This window comes from Scophthalmus maximus, chromosome 5 (genome assembly GCF_022379125.1).
Source record: "Scophthalmus maximus strain ysfricsl-2021 chromosome 5, ASM2237912v1, whole genome shotgun sequence".
Taxonomy (NCBI): Eukaryota; Metazoa; Chordata; class Actinopteri; order Pleuronectiformes; family Scophthalmidae; genus Scophthalmus; species Scophthalmus maximus.
Window position 1 is genome coordinate 105,327 of NC_061519.1, and position 19,356 is coordinate 124,682.

The window sequence follows — 19,356 nt, forward strand, 5'->3', positions numbered from 1 at the left end:
TTTTTACTTTGGCGGCATCTGGTGGTGAAGTTGCAAACCGCAATCAACTGAACACCAGACAGGGACACTTTATGGTGGCGCACTGCTAATTCCATTTCCGGTAGCGCTGAAAATTCAATGTGAATGCGAAATTTTCTGGACCGTTTTGTGCAACCGTATTCAACATGACGTAGCAAACATGGCGACTTACACGGAGGTCGGGTCCACCTCATGTAACTCATTCAAAGTTGCCTAAAAAACATTGGTTCTTTGTTGCAGGTGATTAAACATATATGAACACATAGTAATGGAAAATATATTGAATTTTCTGTGAATAACGTCTTCTAAATATTACACACTTGTAGCTTTAAGTTTTTGTCTGTCTGTAACCTTGTGTGTTTCCCCGGATTCCCACTACCTTTTTAGTGAAGTTACATTGTTTTAGAGAGTGAACAATTTACTGAGCTTGTTGTACAGGAGCCCCTTTTCTGGCAGTGACACTGGGTACATGCCAATTTGAACTGGATCTGGTCTGCCATCAGTAAAGACTAGATCCTTGAAGTTCAGTCTTAACCTCTGGGAACAATGTATGGAGCCGAAAATAATCTTGGCTTGCTCAGGTGTGATGAAAGGAAAACTAGAATGGCACTCAGTAAGGGTGTGTACCGTCTCCAAAGTCCAACAGTCCGATTCAATTCACACTAATGATGATCAGTCCCCTAAATACATTGGAGAAAACATAACCTCCTTAGCGGAGGTAACAAGGGGTTGCCACTCTGGGCCAACATATACAAGGAGCAGATGATGAGAATCCCACCCTGACTGAAGACCAGTACAGATACCTCTAATTAAATGAGGACCATTAAATTAGTGGTTCCTGGGGGCAGATATTGTACACATTTTTTGGTGATCAAGTTTTCAAATCCTGATTTTAGTCTTTTAATATTGGATATCTACTGATACCAAGTCCAATCGATACGTATATGTACTTACATGTAAATGAGGATAAAGTTGAATGTGACTTAACTGGTATGAGGCAATCATTTCATTCAGTGGTTACATTAGACTGTATTTTGACCACTTCACTTTTTTCACACTTTGTTATGTTGCAGCTTTGTGATTACAATTGTTTGATGATTGATTTAATTTTGGCTACACAGAATACCCTATAATGAAGAGCAAAAACAGTATTGAAAAATTGTAAATTTATTGAAAAAGGAAAAACTCCAACCTGACCAATATCCCTGTCCCTGCTGCTGAAAAACACCCCCACAGCATAATGCTTCTTCGCTGGAATGGTATTGGGAAGATGATGAGCATTATCTACAGACATTACCAACAGTTCAGTCTTGGTTTGATCAGACCAGATAATCCTATTTCTCACAGTCTCAGAGTCCTTAGGAGCTTTCATGGTGTCTTTCACTGAGGAGAGGATAAAATCCACTATATTGTTACTCACTATGTTTCCATGTAAATGTTAAGCTTTTGAGGTAAACCACTGTATCAAAAAGCCACGGTTCCGAAACCACTAACATTTCCCGTGAAATCGTCCTGACGGTATAAACTGTCTTTTAATTCCTGTGCGCTGCCCGGTGTTGTATGATCGAGCAGGCGAGAGAGCGAGAGAGAGGGAGAGAGAGAGGGAGAGAGAGAGAGAGAGAGAGAGCGCGTTTGCCGTTTGTTTGGCTAATGTGCTAACGTGCAGTGCCAGTTGCAGTCTGTCTCACTCTAATAAATGCCGCAGGGCCTTAAGTTTAAAGTAGAGCTGACTCACCGCAGCTGTGCTAATGACACACCTAGCACTACTACGCTGAGCCGGTTCTGCTCAGTGTTGCCAACTCCTCAGTGAGGAAAGTAGCTATTGGCTGTCCTAAAAGTCGCTAGAAGTCACTGAATGACGTCATCGACTAACTTGCATAATTGGCCATGTGCATGTAATTGTAACGGATGCTGTAGGAGAGAGGAATAACGTCGTGGGAGAGACAAAAAGGGAGTAAAAAACACCCTAAATATTTTTAGAACTACAAATGAACTTTCTTTTGTCGATTCTTGTTTTTTTTATCTCAATAAAAACAGTGATTTATTTTAGACAAAGAAAATTTTACATTTACATCTCGCCCTACGTGCTTGCGCGGTTCATTTGCAGTCTGGACCTGGAGGGGTGAACGTCATCCCCTGCTCTGACTGCAGCTGGGAGTGACTGCTGCGCCGCCTTTGAGTGCTTTGCGACGGGGGAGGGGCCTAGGCAGCGCCCACTGCTCGTTAAGAAGAGTAAAAACGATACATGCTTTCACGTCAGAGTCTCCAAAAGTCTCCAATAACACCAGAAAAAGTCGCTAGATTTGTCGCTAGTCGCTTTTTTGAAAAGAGTCGCCCGAGGGGTATGAATACTCGCTAAATATAGCAACAAAGTCGCTAAGTTGGCAACACTGGTTCTACTCTGCATCTCTTCTCTCTCCTACAGCTGAGAGCCAGAACCACTCGCATCTCCACCAGTGTTTACAGATCTCCTTACTAAGGAACCAAAAGTGCAGTGGAATCCTCCAGGTCACGTAATGTGCAGAGGTGCAACTGTCTCCAACAGGAGCAGTACAGAGCCGTCAAACATCACCATCAACAACTTAAGAGACTGCATTTATTTTAATTTCATCTAGAAGTGTTTGTTTTTTTAAAGAAAATAATTCCATTATATTCTACATGTTTACATACAACATTTACTAATGTTCCAAATGTTTTATATGTTATTTAGAAATATAATACATTTTGGTCAATGGCAAAAAAATAGTAATTTTTTTTTTACCCAGAGATTTTACAATAGCAAATTTTAGAGGTGCGCGATACCGTGATAGCGTGAAATAGCGGTATTTTTGGCACGGTTATCATACCATCAAAATCTCATACCCATAGTCCTAGATGTTCATATGTCAGATTAAAGCACATGTTATTTTCTATGTGTGCTATCATAGAGAGATCTAATTTGTAAAACTGGAAGAGAGAACTAACAGTACATACACATTCATAGCACAATAGGAAATTGAAGATTGTACCTGTGGAACACTGTGTATCAGGCAGTAATGCTTTGCCAGGAAGGACAAGAATTTGTGTGAGGGCCTGTCATAAGCCATCAGCTCCGGCTCTAAGTTCTTGTGCTATAGTAGAAAAAGAGAAAACTTGCATTCAGTGAAAAACAGCATGTAGCAATGAACTGTGAGCATCTGGACTGCCACTAATACTTTTTTTCAGTTTTCCATTTCTCACATTACTTTGTGAAAAGCATGATTTCCTCAAATCCTGTTAATTTGCAGCATCAAAAATGAAACTTAAATAAATAAAACTTTGAAATTTGAATTCATTAACTTCATGATTACGTTTGATAACTTCAAACTTATGTAACTCAAACTAATAATTTAATCAATTAACTGTTGCAGCTCTATAGTACTGTTTATTGGAGTTGGAAAGATAAATTCAATTTTAGGTTTGGACAGTATAAATTTTATAGAAAGTACACCATCGTCATCAGCCTGCGCTGGCGAATCTTCTGGAAAACGCCGTTTGTTTGGAAACAAAGAAATGACTAAAAGTGCTGCACATATCGAAGAGGAGAAAGAGTTGGTAAAAAAAGACCGGTGCAACTTCAATTACATGGACATGGTTTGGGTTTTTGGTCAGGTATCAAGCAGAAAATGATACTCAGCAAATTATGTCGGACAAGCAATCTTTTCTATCCCTTCAAATCAAAACACATTGTGGAGTATGAGGAAAGCCAAAGAATGTGTCCTCCGCAAACGTCAAGTGTGTCGTTGTGCAGTGGTCGTTAGAAAAAATCTTGGTCAGCAAATCAGACATCACTTTCTTGAGCATTTTCCAAAGGCTCTTTTGGAGAGAAAAAGTCAGGAGTGGACCGACATAACAAGGGCACAAGCAATGAGGCTAAGTAAACATTCTCACTGAGATGTTTCAAGACTACACACTGCTCAGGATTCTTTAACTGAAGAACATGAAAAAGTGACTCCAACACACAGTCTGGTTTCTAGTCACTTGGCCCAGAGAGAGGAATGTCTCACCTGCAACATGAAATCAAAAAGGTCTAATCCGCAGCCATGTCGCTGCAAGTTCTCTGCTATGTAGAAATCCAAAACACACAGTGGCTCTGCCTCTATGTGCACACCCCGTCTGTCCTGTTAAGGGAGCACAACAAGCATATACCTGTACAGCTGATGAAGGATGTTGAAACAGATATAAACAGGTGGAATTGTAGCTGGCCTGAAAATACATATTTGTGTTTTCAAGAAGAAAAAAGGGTGACTCACGAGAAGAAATAACTTTTTGTAGCCCACCTTGAGAAATCCCACAACCACACCATGTCCTCTGTATGCAGGAAAAAGAAGGGGTAGCAAGTTTGGTTTTGTGTATAGTAAAGTGAAGCGAGGAAGACTGTGCTCTGAATAACTTTTCATGTCACAAGCACCAAACTAGTTGGGTGATTTGAGACAAGCTGCTGCCATGAGCATTAAACACAGTCTTGTGTTGTCTCTGTCTGTCTGTCTCTGTGTGTGAGTGTGAGCGTGAGCGTGAGCGTGAGCGTGAGTGTGAGTGTGTGTGTGTGTGTGTGTGTGTGTGTGTGTGTGTGTGTGTGTGTGTGTGTGTGTGTGCATTTGTACCTGTTGCTCTCTCCGTCCTTCAGCAGGTAAAGCTGATGAAACTGAGACTGTAGTTTGGAAGCACTTGTTATGGGAGCTGTGAGTTGTTGGGCCTGTGGAAAACAAGCATCCACACTGTCGATGAGAACATGACCCTGCATAAAGGGTTGGCTATACTAGTGCAGGTACAGTATGATGCGTGAGTTTTTTAAAATAAAATAAATAAAGATTACATTTTGTGAAATATAATGTTCTCAGAGCCACTGCGCTCAAAGACACAACCCACAGTAACAGTAATAACAGGCAGCGTCAGGGTGCTGTCTACTCCTCCCCTCCCCTTAGCAAAACATTTATGTCCAGTAAGGCAGTCGGGAGGCACGCTACGCTAAGCAAGCTCATTGCAACATGGCTAGTGATGCTATTAAAACAATGGTATGTCGCATGTGCCGAGAGGTTACATCAATGGGACTACTTCAGAAATGTCAACTCATTTTACGCCAACATCACCCCAGCATGTCAATAGGTGGAACAAGGCGGAAACAAGGAGCAACACACACGCTACAAACTGTCCCTGCAGCATTTAGGCAGCAGTTCAACTGATTCAAACAGGGAAAAACTAATAACTGGGAATTTGGTGCATTTATAGCCGCATATTCCTAATAAAAGCCCAAACAGAGAGCCAACTATCCAACGCACCCGCTGTTGCTCTGACCGTAGGCGTCTGCATGTCTAAACAAAGGGCTAAACAAAGCTACTTGACTGTAAGGGCACAGTACCTCAGCGCACAGCGCTACTTGTCTGTGAACGTCTGTCCCTAGTGAGAGGGTATTTTACACTGCAGGTGACATTGTCACATCAAGCAGATCTGTGGTGTTTACAGAAAATGAGGACATTCTCATGTTTCTTCTGAAAAAAACTTAAAACTTGAGTAAAAACAGACTGTGAGTTCCATTTAAAATTCAGATCTGCTTTTGTTTTGTAAGCTGCTAAGAAGACACCCCAGAGGATGGGTCATTGTTCAAAGTCAAAAAACATTTTTTTATTATTATGTTAGTTTTAATAAATCAACGAAATTTCACTGGCATTTATACTTTTTTGCTGTATCGAAAATGTACCGAACCTTGACACAACTGTGTTGCATCGAACCGTTACACCCCTAATATATATATATCAGAAAAGGTTCAGGCATTTTTGAGACAAAATCATTATCAACAAGATGAATATGGAGCTAGAACTGTGACAGTAAACTGAGGTATTAAAAATTGGCGTTGAAGCAACATGTTTTGGCACTGACAGTTTTTTTTACGCTGTCAGGATTTTTACAATGTCACTGCTTTAGCGTGGAGAGGAGGTGCTTGAGGGGAGGGACAAGGAGGGCGCGATTTACGGATAATTTCAGGGGGCGTGGCTATCTCTCAGATTCATACCGAGCTGTAACGCAAGAGAAGAAGAGTGCGGACATTATGGAAGACATCAGTGGGTTCCGAGCATGCTATCCTTAGCAGATCAAATTGATCAACATGGTTAATCAGCAGATCTATTTTGGCCCGTTAAAGACTGCACCACACTGCCAGCACCTCGCCCATAAGCACCCCAGGCACAGAGCTCCGCTGCCCGCGGACTCTGCTGTCGGCCCCGGATGGTGAATTTAACCATAAATATGGCGCACTCCTTGTCCCTCCCCTCAAGCCCCTCCTCTCCACTCCAAAACAGTGACAGAAAGTTGAAACTGAAAACGAGTGACATTGTAAAAATCCTGACGCGTAAATAAAAAAATACGGAACAGTATTAGGGCCAGGCATAAGGAATAAAATGAGGGGGGAGATTTTTTTTATTTATTTAACATTTCATGAATGAAGTCTAAATTTCGAGATTAAAGTTGAAGCGTCCGTGTTGTGGTACTAGTTCAGCCAGCTGTCACACATCCACGTTCACTAACGTTAGCAAAGCTACGCTAGCTTCGGTAACTGCACGCCTCTCAAAATTCCTTAACGGTTGTTTGCAAATGAACGTTGTCGTGTCAGGACACACGTTGACGTTCATGTGCAAACACCCGTTGTCAGGCATCGTTTCTTCCAGATTCAGCTGTCAGTAATAATATCACAACTTTACAACTTGGTTAGCAGCTAGCATTAGCTAGCAAACTGGCCAACAAAACAACAACATCCAGTTGTTTGGTCCTGCTAAAAAAGTGCTTCTGTGTCACAATTTTCGAATTTATTCTCAACATAGTTTTTCAATTTTATTCTCGAAATTTCATTTTTCTCGTAGTATTTCAACTTTATTCTCGACATTTCGACTTTATTCTAGAAATGCAAGATAAAAAAAAAATCCTCCTCTGATTTTTTTTCTTATGCCTGGCCCCAATATTTTTCCGTAAAATACTGTCATTTATAAAAAGACATCAAGAATAATGTTAAGATTGAATTTGAAAAACCCCTCATAATGCATAAAAATATAAAAATGATATAAAATAATATGATTGTGAGATTATAATTTGTAATGTTTGTGTTTTATTTTTGGGTTGAATATTTTTACTGTGCTAAAACCTGTTTACTGTCACTGTTCTAACTCCATACATGAACAGCCCTTGCTGTGGTGATGTCATAACATCTTGACACTACTGTTGATGGGTTTGGTATAGATGCACAAAGTGTAGAAGAGGAGCAGCACTGTAAAACAGAAGCATTCACAAAGGCACAAAGCGCTGATGTCTGCATGGTCAACGATTGCTATTGAGGTATTATATTGTCCAGTGACAAGGTTTCCATTTCTGTGGTCACTGTGCATAATCGTAACATTCACATATAACTCCCACAACTACAGAAACTCACCTTCGCTGAGGCTCTCCCAAGTTCATCGATAACTGTGACTATGTGGGCCTGAAGATCTGACCTGCAAAGACGGACACGGTGGAGCAAATTATGATTAGACGAGGAGAGGCTGAACAAAGAGGTGGTCTCTTCTATGCCAATAGCGAAAGAAAAAAGTGAACACACAAAGCTAAGGATCAATCAAAAAACAACACATTCACTTTACCCTCAGCACTTACATTTTGAGATCTCTGAATGGAGTTATTGGGATTATGATCTCTGCTGAGCAGGTCCAGACAAGTTGCTGCATGTTGGTAGGTACAACGGAAACCGCTAACTGACAACAAAGAGGATAGGAACGTTAGATTTTTGAACTTACCTTGCTGCTGATTGACCATTTTCCGCAGCAAAAGTTTGGTCCAAGAAGCAGATCCTCTCGGAAAATAACTGGTTGATATCAAAAGGAAACTCCATGATACGTCTTTACGGTTTAGGTGGAACGTTATATCCTGATGTGTAGCAGAGGGAGTACAGAAGACCCCGAAGGCAGCGCGCAGGCAGGTGCTCAGTAAACTAGCAGCTGTAATAACCGCACTCACTGAGATTATTCACAAGATCAACAGTTAGCTAGCTGCTAGCTGCTTCAACATCAGACTGACGGGATGAGACTAACTGATGCTCCATGGAGGTTACAATATGTCAGCTACATGTCACTGTTGTCCCGTTGCGCATCTATGGGCGTCTTCTTCTTCTTCTAATGAGTTTCCGGCAGGCTGTACACTTTAGAATGTAATGCTGCCCTCCACAGTCTCAGAATGGCTATTTAATCTAAATTCTTTTGTACAGCCCTGTTAGGCGCAGAAACCTTAGGACCTCTCTACCTGGAATTATTTTCAGATGAAAATATTGCCTTGAAAGAGAAAGATGAAAAGCCCAGATCTGACAACTCCCTGAATAACTGTTGTCTTTCATTTCTGTATTTGTAACATTCAAAGACCACATGCTGGACGGATTCCAAGTCTCCACATTGACATAGACCATTTGGGTGTTTTCCAACAACTTTCAAATATTTGGCTAGACCACAATGTCCCAGTCTCAGCCTAGTTAGAACCCAACATCAGTCTCTTTCTCTTATCAGATGGCTGCAGAGAGTAGTAATGTCTGCCCCTTTGCTCTTCTTTCCATTCTTCTTGCCACTGACGCTCTAAATTTTCTTTGCAAATACTGAAGCATTCACCCTTTCCTAATTGGGCTTTTAGATCTATAGTTTGCTTAAGCAGAGATTGCTTGGCCAACTTATCAGCTATTTAATTTCCTTCAATCCCTGAATGACCTGGCATCATGACAGTTCAAGTTCTTAAGTCAAAGTAAACTGGACATAATTTCCTGGATCAGGTAAGGGCGGGGCCCTGATGTCCCCTCTTTCAAAGCCACCAAAGCAGCTACAGAATCCGAACAGAATACACTTCTGTGGGGTTTGACATGGCCCACAAAATTACCAGCAACTCAGAGGAAAAAACAGACAAATGATCAGAAATGTGGATGCTCTGTTGAATTTGGAGAATAGCCACATCAATACCACATCCAGCTTTCCCAGAGACTGGATCCTTAGATCCATCAGTAAAAATCTGCATATACTCATTCAGGAATTAGATTTCCTGAGGGTTTTTAACTGCGTGTCTGACCAAGCAGGGATATATCTCTTTCCCCCCAATCACTTCCTGCTAAACTTCTGAGAATGTTATTTACTTTCTCACACTTACAAATAACTTTATTTTTATAACTAGTTTTCGATGTTAACCTTTCATCCATCCACACACCAAGAAATTTGTAGACCTTGACTCTTTCTAGCAAACTGTCAGACAGTGATAGATTTAGAGAAGGGGCCTTTCTCTTAAATCCAAAGATCATATATTTACTTTTAGCAGCAGAGATCCTAAATCCCCACTTATCTGCCCATTGAACAACCTGGTCCAAGGCTACTTTCTGAGTTTGGGAGATCAAATAACCAATGCTTTTCCCTCTCCTCCAGATGGCGCCATTGTCTGCAAATAGAGATTTCCCAAAGCCCTAATGAACATTTTGAAAGATGTAATTTATCATAATGTTAAAAAGGACTGGACTGATTAATGAGCCTTGTGGTCTACCATTGTTGATGTGAACAGCTTGAAAAAAACTCCCCCAACTCTCACCTGAATTGACCTATGATCAAGGAAATCCTTAACCCAATAAAACATTTTGCTATTAATACCTGCAATCTTGTAGATTAATGAGCACACCCTTTCTCCACATGGAATCATATGCCTTTTCAATGTCCAAGAAAACACAGATTACAGCCTATTTATTGACAATAGCTTTCCTTATATCCAGATCTAAAACTGCTACTGAATCCATGATATTTCTTCCTTTTCTGAACCCATTTTGATAGTTCACAGTAGTTTTTTTCAAGGGTATATACAAATCTGTTTATCACCATTCTTTCCATCAATTTGCACAGAACAGATGTAAGTGCCATTGGGCGATAGGATGTTGGACAGGATGGATTTTTCCCTGGCTTCAAAAATTGAATCACTACTGCATGCTTCCATTTTGTTGGCAACTTGCCTGCCTCCCAGATATAATTATATAGTGAAATAATTTCATCCAACACCATGTCATCTAATTGTTTAAGTATTGCATAACTTATGCGAGGGGCTTATCTGCGGGGCTTCGGAACTCTGAGGACTGAGTCCCCCCACTCTTGGCACAGTGTTTATTCTTTCAGCGCTGTGTTTTTTCTTTCGGTGTAGTGTTTGTGCTTGAGCACGCCTGTGCATATAATCATTTAAAATATAAATTATTTACCTTTTATTTACATTTACTTTATATTGTTTTTATTCTAATCGACGGGTGATGAGCTTTTCTGTCTATTTAGAAAATAATCTTTTCCACTTTAAAATTACACAAATTCACTTATGTCTCAGTTTCCACCAGGCCTTGATGCAGCTCACGTTTGTCAATCTGATATGGAAAAAAGTCTCAAAAAGTCCACATCATGTAAGATGATCTGTGCATATCCAGCCATCCGTGCACACACATTCAATAATCTGTAAATAATACAAAGATTTCACAAATATTTTTAGACATTTGTACCCACTGGAAGCCATTTGACACCCAACAGTTTTACATCAGTGAAGTTTGTTAAAAATATATACTTAAAATATTCATATTTATTCAGTTTGTGATTCAATTCTATTTGTATAGCGCCAAATCACAACATACTGTATATCGTCTCAAGGCACTTTACATAGTAAGGTCAATATTACAATATCACAGAGAAAACCCAACTAACAAATCCCACAATGAGCAAGCACTTGGCGATTTGGTGACCGTGAAGAGAAAAAACTCCCTTTTAACAGGAAGAAATATCTGGCAATGTGGAGTGCATATGTAAAACAAAAACATTTTCATTTCAAACAACAGGCAACAAAGTCGTCCCAAGATTTTTTCAGTCAGGTATAGTAAGATATATATGGTATGGATTATTATCTGTGGTTAGTTCTCCCCCTACATTAAGTTCAGATTGTTCTTCACGAGGTCGGAGCACGAACTGCAGGTCAAACTCTCCTATTTGTTCATCACTAGTATGGTATTGTTTAAATTGTTCAACGTTGTGAGGGAATTCAAACAACTCTGGACATGAATGTATGATGTTACACTGGTACACCAAGTCATTTTTTCTATTGCCCTTCAAACATAAAACCTTTTTTTTTTAGTTGACAGCTATTGATTCAAGAAATATCAGTTTGCAAGAGCTATACGAGTTTTAGTTTTACTTTAAAACCATAAAAGGTTCGTGTATTGTGTTACGAGTCATCATGAAATAATAATATAAAGAGCTCTGCCCATTAAGAAGTCCTACTCTTCAAAAACATATACGTACTTGTATACTTCGATATTATCAAATATTTTGAAATAATAATTTGACTTCTAACAGAGCTTTTTCTTTGACTATGACACGTAACATTACTAGAGTACAGATGTTTTGTTCTCCACAGCCTCCTCTGATCCACTGTCCTTAGAGTACTGGTGGGGGGTGTCCGACCGACTGAGGGCGGCTGTCTAACATACATGTCGAGCTCATGCTTGTAGTTGACATTGTTCATGCCATTACTCAAAAAGGTGCCTCCCCATGTGGAATGGGAGCAATTTCTGAATTTGCAGTGGTTGGTAAATCATACACATGACACTTTGGCAAAGTGTATCTTGCAGTTTCAAAAGGCTTTTGTAGTACATCTTTATTAAGGTTCTTTGCCGCACTTTGTTATTGGTATAACCCAATCACTCGTGTTTCTTGTTCCTAACTGACCCATGGGCTGCTTTTGCATTTTCATACTGCTGAATCAGTTTGAAGTGCACATCATTTGTATTTTCATCCCTCTTCATTATCTCTTTTTTTGAATAAGGATTTTTTTCCACATTTGATTGACAGTTTGATGGAATGTCTGTTTTTAGACAGCCATTGGAAGTGTCAGACCTCATAAAGTGAGAACATGTGGCCACATCAGGACCGTCTGAATTTCAGCTTTTCTTTGTTGGTGACATTTTATTTTGGTTTCCTGTTTCTCAGTCAGATCAGATGTTGGATGTCTGAGCTCTATGTGTAGTCTTGTTTCAACAACTAGGCTAAAAAATTGATGTGAAAAAAATTGTAAGGTGTACTTCTTGCTGTGTGCCATTAAAGTAAACTCACAATTTCCTCAGAAAATTAATGAAACCCCCCTTTAACCTTTAGAAAAGTTTCCTTATTCAAGAAATCCACATGTAATCCATGAGCCCAGGTAAAACGCAAGGTCCCTGTGGTGTTTTCTTGTTAAACAAAAGTTGTGATTGCAATCAGTGTGATGCATGTCCTTGAGTTCAAACAAACCTACAGAATATATTGCTTTCCACAAAAATAATTTGCAAAACTGATACTTAAATTATACATCCATGTTTACTAGCTACCGGTCTTCTTCACTTTATTTGCAGTATATGAGAAAGTCATTCAGCATTGGCTCAATTGCAATTCACACAAAAACTACTCAAAAAGGGGAAAAAAAACAACACATTTCTTTATTTTTCTTTTACGTGTGGGACTTCTGTCGTTTCCAAAACCTCTTGACCTCACTGTGTCCCTGCGATGTCACCACCATCACCCTATGAGCCACGTCCTGCCACACAAGACAGCCCAGGCCCTGCACCACAAACACTTTGTTAGACAGCAGGCGGCTACTGGAGGAACTGACAGGTGCTGTAACTACAAGGAGCTGATGATTATGTCATGAAACATAGACAGTAGAGCAAAGAGTAGGAAAGGTGAAGGAGGTGGAGGAGCTGGATTATTGATGAGATGACTCAGGAATTACCTGATCATCAAAAATATAGAAGAGCAGGCTGTGCATAAATGGGAAATGGGATATGGACTGCATTTATATTGTCCTTTTCTAGTCTTATTGACCACCCAAAGCACTTTACAGTACAGTCACATGCATACAGCGCTCAGAGATTGAACCATCAACCATCTGGTTAGTGGACAGCCCGCCACAGCTGCCCAGATGGGAACAGATCAGATGGGAGTTGACTCATCAACATTCCCTGGTAGGTCACTAGTTTTAATGCTACAACAAAAATTATGGTTTATTACAACTGCTCAGGTTATTAGTCAGATAACTATTTTATCATGATTTCTTTTCACCATTTCTCTTAGTTATGACAACATTATACACACAGATAATGTTAGGGGGCAGCTGTGCCTCAGGAGGTAGAGGAGGTAAGCTGTGCCTAAATATTCGTCACATTACTCTAAACTCTTTTGTCCCAGTCAGGAACGTGTAGAATGATGACGTAGATCTGATTGGTCAGTAGTACCTGTTGAAAGGTTTTGATCTCTTATCTGGAACTTCTATCTGGATGCCGTTCAGCATCAGTTACCATGGTGATTTAACCCCAGTCATACGTGAACCATCTTCGTAGGAGTTACACCTGAAGTTACCTCGATAATCACAAATCCTGCTCTACTGGCTGATTCAGATATGGAATATGTGGAGGCTTCACATATTTCTATAATCATTGAGTAACACAGGCAAAAAAAAACAAATATACAAATTATTTATGAAATAAACATAATTTACAAAATATACTGATGAGCCAAAACACTATGACCACCCTGATCATTGTGTTAAGGACACAAATTCCTGTCAGTGGTGAGACCAGACTGTCTCTGACTCATGATTCATCTCACTACAGCAAACTGGGAACTTTCTGTATCTCAGGTCTACGGTAGAACTGAGAGCTCACAGCACTGCTGTGACAACACATGCGGAGCATTTAGAAAAAGCACTGAAAAGACCGCAACACAACACATTAAGTTAAAACACTGCAAATAGACCACAACGAAAAGGGAGTGTTTCCAGAGGACATTTAAAAGTGATGCACACGTCTGGACACACTTGTTGTTTCCCTGGATTTTGACTCACAGCGCTATTAAGGTTCTCTTTCTGTCAGTGGTGTTGGAAAATTAGATAAAAAGTAAGTGTTTTTGATTTATTCTAACATTGTAATAAGTTCAGTCGTGTACATCACTTATAAGGGTCCTCTGGAAACACTTCCCTTTCATTGCGGTCTTGACACTTTGCAGCGCGTTTTCTTAATGTGTTGTCAACATCCAACATGCTGACGATAAGCCCTGTTCACTTACTGTTACAAGATAACAACAAAGGTACTCGCTTAATTTGTGCGCAAGCATAATATTTTGGCTCATCATGTATGTTTTTTCAATTAAGAAACAAAATCCAACCTGAGCTCTGTCTCGCAGAACCTCAAAGTCAGCCTGGGACAGGAACTGGTTATACAGCACACCTGAGGGAAACATGGAGACATGGAGACCGGCACATCCTCAGTTCAACAGCTCAGAGTTAAAGCGCAGCTCTGTGAATGGAGCTCCTGTTCCATCACACACAGACTGTCTTCAACTAAATGTCCTTTCACTTGTCTGATTCTAAATTCCTCCACAGTCCTAAATGAATGAATGATGAAGAATATGTAACGTTACCGAAGCTAAGAATTTGATAAATTCTCAAATAAAAGCCAGCAGGGGTGTGAATCTTCACTGGTCTCACAATTCGATTAGATTACGATTATCCTGTCAACGATTCGATTCGATATCACGAAGCGATTGCAGCCTCCATTTTAGATATTACTGCACATCATAGCTACGTTTTATTCAATGACACAAAGCAGTCAGCTATATACAGACTCCCTTTTCTATTTTTTTATTTTGACTGCTCTAAAAAAGGACACTTAGCAACACACTTTATTTATGTTACATTACAATTTATTTGGAATCTGTTTTTGGGTTGCCTCAGCAAAATTGTGATTTTAAGTTGGGCTTTTATCGTGAAGGGCAGAACAGAAAAAGGGAGCGGTGATAAATAAAGTTGTTTCGTCTTGGATCACTCTGGTTCATACTTCGGTCTATGTGTTGTTATTTCGTACAAATGATACAGTACATGTGTAGCAATGAATGCTCGGTTAGAGCATCAATTCTTGGCTGAGCTGGGTCTGCTATTTCCTTGGCAGGTGTTACTACTACCAGGAAGTAATTTTGAACTCTAAAACTCTAAAATCAACAAGTAACAACAGTAGTCTATAATCGATTATGGTACTTCACTGCATCGATGCAGCATCGTCACGCCCGCTTTGTGATGCATTGTAGTAACAATTAATTTCACCCCCCCTAAAAGCCAGTACTCAAATAGCCAGTACTCAAAAAATGATTAAGAATGACTGTGGCAAACATATATAAATGTATTAACTAATACAGGCTGGGTAAAAATCCCAGTGTTCTGAATATTTCATTTTCGTCTTAAAATAGGGTCTCCTGCTGCATCACCACTCGTCTAGTTAATACTTTCCTTTTGTTCTTGTAATTCCTTGTTATAAGCCAACAGTTTGCATTTATTTGTTCCTCAAAGGTGTTTGAATTCCTGTCTAATGTCATTTATCTCTTGCACTGCTGAACTGCATGTCCACCCCTGGTGTTTAGATTGCTGTGGAGACGCAGGCGAACAATAACGCGAGGGAAGCTTTTATTTTCTTGAAAAATACGTTCTTGGAACTAAAAGTTCAAGTTTCAAGTGAATTTTTCAGGACAACAAGCAAACATGGAGTGAGGGTTTGCATTAAACTGCAAAATTAGAATAACAAAGGTATTACTAAAATATACAAAAAAATATATATATACTTTTAAAATGAGGGAAATTAGAAATAAAGGCAATCAATGGCATTGGATAACACAATCGCCTCACAATCAAGAAGGTTCTGGGTTCCCAGTTGGACCAGGGCCTTTCTGAGTGCGTGTTCTCCCCGTGTCCAGCCCCCTCCCACAGTCCAGACACAGGGGTTAGGTTGATTGGAGACTCGTCCGCAACGTGTGAATTTGAGTGTAAATTGTTAATTGTCTCTGTATGTTGCCCTGCGATACAATGGCGACCAGTCCAGGGTGAACCCAGCCTCTCACCCAATGTCAGCTGGGGTTGGTTCCAGTCAGCCCTCAAAGGATGAACGGTATAGATATTGGGTGGATGGATGAATGGATGGTGCATGCTTACCCTCTGTGAACTGCAATCGATCTCTCTCGAGCTCCCATAGTCGGATCTGATCAGTTATGGTTGGAGGCAGTACCGGTGTCTGGAGAACAGAGGAGGATGAAGAGACTGTGCAGACCTGTAAGCGAAAAGACCTGACACACAGAACCGATGGGTCTGATGTACCTGTTTGAGCATGACAGGGTGAGCTCTGGTCCTGAGGAAGTGGATTATCTGTAGATGGAACACGTTTAAGTGGATTAGACAATGTTTTCAAGGAAAATCTGATCTACACATACACATACAGTGGAAACCTCCCCTGTATGTGTGTGCAGTAGTTGAGTACCTGCTGTGCAGTGATGCCGTTGGCAATTGCCTGTTGCACTGACTCCCTTGTAACCTGAGCCACCACGACGTTGGGGAAGTGATAAAGCATTTCACTGAAGAGAGCCACCAGAGCGATCTGAAGCTCTGAGTCTGGGCGGGACACAAAAACACAAACAAGTCAGTCCAGATTCCCTAAACTGGCCCAGTTGTGCAGCATCTCAAAAGCTGTAATGTAAATGTTATGATGATTACTGTTGACAAGCATGGACTCATGGCTTCCGTTCTATTACATTACATTCATTTAGCAGAAACTTTTGTCCAAAGCGACTTACAATAAGTGCATTCAACCATGAAGATATTACCCAAAGTGCAAGAATCGATAGAGTATAAACATTTATTAAATAGACATTAAAAAAGCTTCAAGTGCTCATTTATAAAAAAATGTTTTAAGTTTGAACAGGTGAGTTTTCAGTTTGCGACGAAAGCATTGAAGGGATGCTGCTGTCCTGATGTAAATGGAGAGGTCGGTCCACCATTGAGGTACCAGGAATTTAATTATTTTAATAACCCTAGGTTGTGGGTTTGAGGTCAGAGCAATCAAATCACAACAACAACAAAGAGACAAGCGTTTTCCAAAATCGCTTACTGACACTTGACCATCATTTAATAATCAACACAATTATCCATACAATCAATCAAATCTATTCACTGATAAACCACCAACATGGCAAACTCAATTTTTTTCATTTAAACAAACTTTGAAGTATTAAGACTCCACCATGCGGTCAGCCAGGTCTTTATTTTATATTTTGGTTTTTTTTCCCATAAAGAATTTAAGCAGATGGTAGGCCGGTGGACAAGTTAACACCATATAACACAGACTACCACAGCAACCTAACTTGGAACAGGGAAATCTATGAAGCGGAATAGGGACTTGAACAATGTGTAAAATGTATTTGAAGTCAATTCAATTCCATTTAGTTGTATAGCTACAAAATCACAACATACATTATCTCAAGGCACCTCATTTTCCCACCGGGTTAACCTATTTCTTAGTATTTACATGAAACACAAAAAGCTCCCAGTGTTCTGACATACTTGTGTAGGCATAAATACGATAATTCGTTTCCACCACGATAAAGCCTGCATCTCCAGAACCAGGAGTGGAAGTCAAGTTGGAGCAGGAGGAAGCGCAGGAGGTGCTGGTAGTTACCCCTGCAGCCAGAGTGATGGCCAGTCTGGTGGGATAATACCGCCGCGACTTCCTCTGATGACAAAAGACAGAAGAATTTGTAAACACAAACACTATAGCTATACACAGTATATCTAAACTAATTTCACCAAGTTCAGTTTCATATATATATATGCTCTAAACTGAGTGTCTTCTCATCTCAGCGAATTCTGCTGTTATAAGTCAAAAGCGAAATAGGCAGAGGGATAAAATATCCCGTCACCATTGGAAGTGACACCTACATAACCCTTGAATAAATGATCCTTACAACTTCATGGTTGTGTTATCAGGGTTATCCCAATGAATTAACCAATGTTACAAACTGGAATTTGAAATATGTGGGAATTTAGCCTGAAAGTCTTAAAGGATCTAGGAAAAGCTATGAAAAATGCAGTGGGAAATATCCAGGAACTGACTCATACTGGGCAATTAAAGACACCACTGTCTGTGCTGCCTCCATTCTAAAAAAATAGAAGGAAAAATAGCAGTTTTTTCCTTCCAAGGGCGTTATATTCTAATGTTTACTCGAATATATGTTCCATATTTAAATTTTTGTAAAATGTTCTAGATGCTGAAATTTTTAGCCTTGAATTCAATGAAATTAGATTTAGGAAACATTCACTGCCCAACTAGACGACCCTGGAAAAACATCCAGTGAATAGACGGCCCTATTAAACAGCTGACTTACGGTTACATTTCCTTTTAACATCATTTAACAAAATGTTGCCATGAAACCATTAACGATAACAATAACTACATGAACATCACGCCTAGTTAGTCTAGAGATTCCTCTTAACACTTTGCACAGGTCACCTCATCATCTGTGTCTGAGATGTGCAGTAAAGATGTCGGGAGATTCTTAAACTCATTTTCACGGGACATGAATTAATTTCCTCCGTTGCTAGATTTAACATTAACCCTGAAAGAAAAAACTTCATAGTCTAGCAATATTACCCATAATGCAACACTATGTGGTTAAGGAAAAAGTAATATCTGTTGTGATGAATGAACACACAATTCTGATGTCCTGAAATATAAGGAATTTGTTTTCAACTAAATGTCAATACAGTAGCCGCTCTCTGCAGAGCAACACAGAACTCTCTCTGTATTGTTTTAGTGAAAGAGATAGGGAAGAGGTTCTGACAGCATCTCCATCATCCTCATCCTCACCTTCCTCTGGAAGACCAGTCCAAACTCCCGCAGGTGCTGCAGGAAGGTGAGTAACGACTCACTCATTCCCTCCACTGAGTAATCCTGAGGCACAAAGCAACACAATCTTGATTACGACATAGAAACACTCAGGGATCTGGACTAACTATTTCATTTAGATGCACCAGCACAATAAATTCACGTTTTACGCGTTGTGTGTGTGAATGGGTGAATGTGACTTGTTCCATAAAGTTCTTTGACTGGCCAATAAGACTCGAAAAGCGATTTATAAATATAATCCATTCAGGGGCAGTTAGCAATTGTAAAGCAGTACACGTTTAGTAAAAATCAGCAATAATTTCCTCACCGTCCGCTAGCTGTCGGTTCTGTGTGGGCGGAACAAAAATCCACTGTAAATAGTGCGGACCGCACCACACAGCAAGTACATTTTGTTAACAAAGACATGCTGGCGATTGACAGCGCAACTCCCTTTTTGGCCCTAGTGGTTTTTCACACCAAGGAACTGGCTTTGCGGCCCGGCCAGTGCAGGAAAATCACAACAACAACAACAAAGAGAGACAAGCTCTCTCCAAATCGCTTACTGCCCCTTT

At 40.0% G+C, this 19,356-nt stretch overlaps 1 protein-coding gene across 5 annotated transcripts in view; it reads right to left on the minus strand.

Annotated features, from left to right (window-relative positions):
- Positions 1-19,356, minus strand: part of gtf2h4 (general transcription factor IIH, polypeptide 4) — a 43,380-nt gene that overhangs the window by 14,302 nt on the left and 9,722 nt on the right. For 4 of the 5 annotated variants that reach the window (XM_035634244.2, XM_035634246.2, XM_035634248.2 and 1 more), the window contains exons 7-18: positions 18,767-18,850; positions 17,464-17,632; positions 16,385-16,515; positions 16,225-16,272; positions 16,063-16,141; positions 14,250-14,311; positions 7,672-7,769; positions 7,454-7,514; positions 4,641-4,732; positions 4,290-4,347; positions 4,044-4,157; positions 3,027-3,128 (exon numbers count right to left, since the gene is read on the minus strand). In XM_035634244.2, the coding sequence (XP_035490137.1) occupies positions 3,027-3,128; positions 4,044-4,157; positions 4,290-4,347; positions 4,641-4,732; positions 7,454-7,514; positions 7,672-7,769; positions 14,250-14,311; positions 16,063-16,141; positions 16,225-16,272; positions 16,385-16,515; positions 17,464-17,632; positions 18,767-18,850 (1,098 nt within the window). Of the gene's footprint in view, positions 1-3,026; positions 3,129-4,043; positions 4,158-4,289; positions 4,348-4,640; positions 4,733-7,453; positions 7,515-7,671; positions 7,770-12,415; positions 12,649-14,249; positions 14,312-16,062; positions 16,142-16,224; positions 16,273-16,384; positions 16,516-17,463; positions 17,633-18,766; positions 18,851-19,356 lie in introns of those variants that run through there. The other variant, XM_035634249.2, reaches the window with a different exon arrangement.